The 5,533-nt window shown below is 41.4% G+C and overlaps 1 protein-coding gene across 1 annotated transcript; it reads right to left on the bottom strand.

Annotated features, from left to right (window-relative positions):
- On the bottom strand, positions 1-5,208 carry sypl1 (synaptophysin-like 1). Its single transcript, XM_053508263.1, has 5 exons — positions 5,029-5,208; positions 2,545-2,663; positions 2,005-2,209; positions 1,546-1,731; positions 1-755 (listed from the first exon to the last, which is right to left on the bottom strand). The coding sequence occupies exons 1-5, from the start codon at positions 5,098-5,100 to the stop codon at positions 624-626; spliced, it is 714 nt and encodes a 237-aa protein (XP_053364238.1). The 5' UTR covers positions 5,101-5,208; the 3' UTR covers positions 1-623.
- Positions 5,209-5,533: the final 325 nt, after the last annotated feature.

Raw genomic sequence — 5,533 nt, forward strand, 5'->3', positions numbered from 1 at the left:
TCAGATTCAATCCCAATTTTATTCATTAAATATAAAAGATATCGCAACACAAATGTATTAAATATACAGTATAATAATCTTCGTAACCATTCACAGATACATACGCAGTCAGGAAAAGCAAAATGTTCTACATGATTTCTTCAAATAAAATCAAATAGATGATTGAGGGAGTCATGAGTGTGATATCATTAGTGCTGCTTTCACCTACTGAAAATGAGCTTAAACTGGGTTTAATGGGCTTAACTGGTGGAGTACAGCCAAGTACCCTCTATAATGCAGTAGCTTTGGTGAAGTTTATGAGCTGAAAATGCTGTGTTTCTGTAAGGAGCGATACATGTAGACTGGAAGAACTTATTCCACATGAAGAAATCAGAATTATCTATAATAAGGCTAAAAAAAAAGTGCCAGTAAAATAAAAAACATAGTAAGACTAAGAAAATCTGTACTGAGATTATACAGTACGTATGCAAGAACAGAGAGCGTGGCACGGGCAGAACGTGGACTACATGAACAAAACAGAAAAGGCTGTGACTAATGACGCTGAGTCCTCATTCACTTCCGAAACAAAAGAGTCCATGGAGCTGGGGGGTCGATGGGGTCATGTGCCTGCCTGGGAGACGCCTCTAGATAGGGCCGGGGCCGCGTCCACGCGCTGCTTCCTGCTGAGAGCGACCCTTCTGAGAATGCCAACAGGTCTCCTTATAGACAAACCAGGCGTTCAAACTCCAGATGATCAGGTTCAGGAAGCCGAGCACCTGCAGAGGAATGTGGGGGAAAAAACATGATGGAAAAATCTGCAACTAAATATCAACTTTTTTTTGTTATATCAGTCAAAACGTAGTATTGGTGCTGATTTTATATTTTATAATAAAGAAAATGTGTGTGGCCAAAGAAGCTACTTCTGAAGCAGCATGGAAGTGACCCATCTCGCCTCCATAAAAATGTCAAGTTGCTAACATCAGCCGTTTTGGAGAGATGATTTTATATATTGTCTTTTCAAATGCAAATTATTCATTTTTTTTATGAATATTGATATTAAAATTGGTGTCAGCTTCTAGAAACATATGACCTGCAAAAACTGTTGCTTAAATTGTTTATTTGGTAAAAGCTTAAAAGCAAAAGAAAATCTGTAGTGTCCGTAACCATGTCAAATTTATGCTGCAATATCTTAACAATTTTGCATTTTCGAATAATACACTTTTTCATTTTTTCATCTGAATGATAATTAAGATCATTGAAAGATTTGAATTTAAAAAAGTTAACGTACACTAAAGAAAAGGGCATTAAAGTTTATTTACCCAATGTGTTTCTTTTATCTAATAAAAATATAAATGTGTATAAATATTTCCAAAAAATTAAGCATGGATCAGGAGAAAAGAATCATTAAGTATTATAAATAAAAACGGTGTTATATGATCCGGTCTAAAAATATTTTTTTTTCACATGCTATAAGTGACTCACTGTATAAGTGAGACCCTTTTTACCACCAGCACCATGTTTTGGCCAAACTTATACACTATATAAAAGAAGACAGTACATGCTCACCACTGATACATCCAGCGAGCGCGTGCTGGCAAATTCAGTGAGGTCACATGTGATGTTGTTCCTGGTGCATAAGGTCTGACTGATGCCCTCTGTCCCTGTGGCATACTTGACTTTCTGCAGCCCCCGAGCCCAGGCCGAGGAGCACACCAGCCAGAGGACGGCGAACGCTGAGGTCACCAGGAAATCCTACGAATCACAGAGACAGAAATCCTAACAACCTCCTCCTTCCCCTGTCCCTCTCTGAGTGTGTGTGTGTGTGTGTGTGTACAGTAATACAGGTAGTGTGTGTCAGTGCCTGGAGATTAGACAAATGAGTACAAGACAGAACTCTCTGTCGAACCTATTAATACAAAGAAATCACACTCTGTAAGACTGAGTATCTCACGCCTTCTTTATGCTAAGTTGAACTTCTTTTCTGAGACTGTTCTTATAGATAATAAGTCCGACACTCATACTCACAAACGCTGGGCCGAAGTTGGAGTCGCGGTACACGTGCATGTATCCCAGGTAGACCAACAGCGCTATCATGCAGTAGAGGAACGCCAGGACGCCCACCGCAACGAAAAACTCCACGGAGGACGAAGCGTCCCCTACCAGGTGTGTTTGAGACACAGAACGGTTACACACGGTGGCATTGTCTTTAACCAGCAGCACTTGGTTTAACCTGCGTATCAAGCAGAGCGGAGACACGGGTCAACATCTGGCAACATCACTGAGGATCTGTTAGGATGCATGTGGACACTAAAGAGGACAGTTATGGGACACGGGCACAGAAAGGTGTGTGTAAATGGTTACGTAAGCCAAACCTAATTATACAATTTTTGGAAACACAGACTTCATACAAGTCAGACTTCTAATGCGTAAAGTGACACACACTCAGGGAGTAGACTTGTGTGATCACATGAACGCTTAAATCTGATCAAACACACAAAATGTCATAAGACAATACGGTCAAGTTCAAATGAAAGCTGAAATCTTTTCTGCCTGACTGAAACCCACCTGAACGGGTATGAGAACGTGGCACTGACTGTCTCGTTTGTTCCATTGGCACAAAACAGAGAAATCACGATCCGTCCACTGAAACTGCTGCAGCATCCGAAAGCAAACACGGCGGTGAACTGGATATAAAAACAAACAGATCGGGTGTAAGAGCGGTCAGTGCTGAAAATCTACATGTCGTCATTGCAAAGGGGCTTTTTCTCATCATTCTTCCACATACAGGAGCTCGTATCCGTTATATACATACACGTACACAGGACTGCATGAGAGCAGATTACACATTACAGCATGACATGAGGACAAATAATACACAGTGTGGGTGGCTTGATCCAGACCGGACAACAGCAGAGTGTTGGGTGACACTCCGATACCAGAGAATAGTGTAAAACATTATAAAACATTATAAGCTACATCTCTTAAGGAGTGCAGGTACACCTGAGGGTATTGGATTGGAAGGTCATGAGATCAAATCCCATCACTGCTACAAACACATGGTATTAGTGTTAAAAAGTATCTCGTCTAGGATCATATAACACCATTTTTCATATACTTTTATTTCATAATAGTAATTCTTTGTAAATATGCATACACATTTATAATTTTATCAAATAAAAAGAAAAATGTCTTCTAAATACAATTTTAAGCCTTTTTATTTAGTGTCCATAACTTTTTTAAATGCTTTATGGACACATAATATAAGGTGTGTGTCTAATCTGGTGCATTTAAACAAACTTATTATTGATATAATTTGGGGGGAAAATCTTAAATTTTGCACAGAATGCTTTAATTTAAGCAACAGTTTTTTACAGGTCATATACTTCTAGAAGCTTACATCAATTTTAGTATCAATAATTTAAAATAAATATTAATAATTTCCATTTTAAGCAATTATTGTTTGAAGCGAGACAGAATAAAACTGAAAAATGGCCATTTTGGGGCGACAAGTTACAGTAGCAACCTGCAATGTTTAGGGGAGCGCGACTGGTCACGTCCATGTTGTATAAACTTCAGACGTAGCTTCTTTCACCAGACATTTTCCACTCCTCATCTTCCCACTGCAACATATGTTGCACCAATAGCCTCTGCATGGGGTACGCCCCCCCCCCCCTCCCCCCTGTGTGATCTGTACATAGTGTGAAGAGGTGTAACGATGGAGAAGCTCAGAAAGTTATGCAGAAACAAGGCGTAAAAAAAGCAGCTGATACTGAATACAGAAAGTGATCGACGAGAGTAAATAATCTGATGGGAACTGATTTAGTGTGTGTTAGCACTCCCGGAGCTAGGGTTTAAGGTTAGGGATCTGGTACACCCCCCCAAATTATTTAGAGCTCCTTCAGTGACCTGGAGAGAGAGAGAGAGAGGGAGAGAGAGAGAGGGAGAGAGAGAGAGGGAGAGAGAGAGAGGGAGAGGGGCCTCCGACCCCATGCAGAGGATACTGCTCCTACATACACACACACACACACACACACACACATTCTCCAGAACTATGTGAGAGCTACCAGTGATGGGATTTGAACTCATCCAGGAAACATAATGATCAGTACAGCGTGTCACTGACTGTAATGTAAGGCTGAGGTTTAGGATTAAGATCAGCTCTTGTTCTGCTCTAATTTTAAAAAGTGCGTGAGCTAACACAATCACATCTGGCCCGACTTTATCACAGCACAACTATACAGTATGAAGGCTCATGATAAAGAGTCGTGCTGCAGATTACACATCCGTTTCCCCACTCAGCAGCGTTTGGGTTAAACATCTGGACTAGCGATTAGATCCGGTTTGCTGAATCACCCACCAGTTCCTCCGCAGACTCCTTTTGCCTGCCAGATGTTTTGCTTCTTTGTAAGCGATATGTGCTGATTCATCAACTTTGTGATTCACTTTTTTTCTTAAAAACAAAAAAACTGTGAAAGCCAAAGAGGTGTGTGTGTTTGTGTGTGTGTGTGTGTGTGTGTGTGTGTGTGTGTTTGTGTGTGTTTTTGTGTGTGTGTGGAGACCTCCTAAAAATTAGATCAGAAGTTAGTTATCTAACAAAAGTCTCCAGAAACAAAAACAGGAGGGTCATGCGCTGAGGAATGTGTGTGTGTGTGTGTGTGTGTGTGTGTGTGTGTGTGTGTGTGTGTGTGTGTGTGTTTCTTTGCTGCTTGTAAAAGCGACGCTGCTGCAATTCCTGCAGAGAACAATGGGTAGATGAGAAAGAAAATGTATTATCAGAAGGAGAGAACAAAATATGTGTGTATATTTCTAAAGATTTCCATAAACCAGGATGAACAGTGCCCAGTGGTGACCAAAAACACTCCTGCGTAAAAGGAGACAAAACAAGCACCAGGATATTGTAAAGAAAAAAACTCCATTATTACTCCTAATATCTGTCTCTCTGTCTCTCCCAGGCCTTGAGGACCCACTCCAGTGCAGCGGATGAGAGCTCTATAACACCAGTATCACCAGTAAGACCAGTGCGCCATGCAGCTGTGCTGCGCAACTCACCCACTCCAGCAGCTTGATGAAGCCCAGCGGCTCTTTAACAGGGCTCAGGTTTAACCGAAATCCAGTCTGCATCCTCGCACACAACCTGAATCCAAGCAGAGAAGAACTAGCTCTCCAACTTTCTTTCCTTTTTGACAGTGACGTGGTTTTTCCTCCCTCGCAGTGCTGGCGCTCCTCCTCCGCCTTACACACACACACTCACACACACACGCACACTCACACACACATTGCTCTCCTCTCCCCACTGCTCTCCTCTCTGATCGCATTAGAATGAACACATATACATTGTACTGTTACATCAAAGTTACATCAAAGACTACAACGTCAACATAAAAGTAAGGAGACGCGCCAGGACGCATGCGCTCAGGACGTCCCAAAAAATACCAACTGAGGTTCCAAGCTGCTCTTATTTATCCAGACTGAACTGTGGATGTTTTTTGAATGTAGGTCATTGGAAGTAATCATCTAAAATCAAGTCCAGAGGCGATAAGGATTAGTCATGTGA

The sequence above is a fragment of the Clarias gariepinus genome, chromosome 12 (assembly GCF_024256425.1).
Source record: "Clarias gariepinus isolate MV-2021 ecotype Netherlands chromosome 12, CGAR_prim_01v2, whole genome shotgun sequence".
NCBI classification, from domain to species: domain Eukaryota; kingdom Metazoa; phylum Chordata; class Actinopteri; order Siluriformes; family Clariidae; genus Clarias; species Clarias gariepinus.

Excerpts from the sequence above, each read along its gene's own strand:
- sypl1 (XM_053508263.1), bottom strand. The coding sequence starts at position 5,100 with ATGCAGACTGGATTTCGGTTAAACCTGAGCCCTGTTAAAGAGCCGCTG. Across the intron at positions 2,664-5,028 it reads TCATCAAGCTGCTGGAGTGG|TTCACCGCCGTGTTTGCTTT; the intron begins GTGAGTTGCGCA and ends TTTTATATCCAG. Across the intron at positions 1,732-2,004 it reads CCAACTTCGGCCCAGCGTTT|GATTTCCTGGTGACCTCAGC; the intron begins GTGAGTATGAGT and ends TGTGATTCGTAG.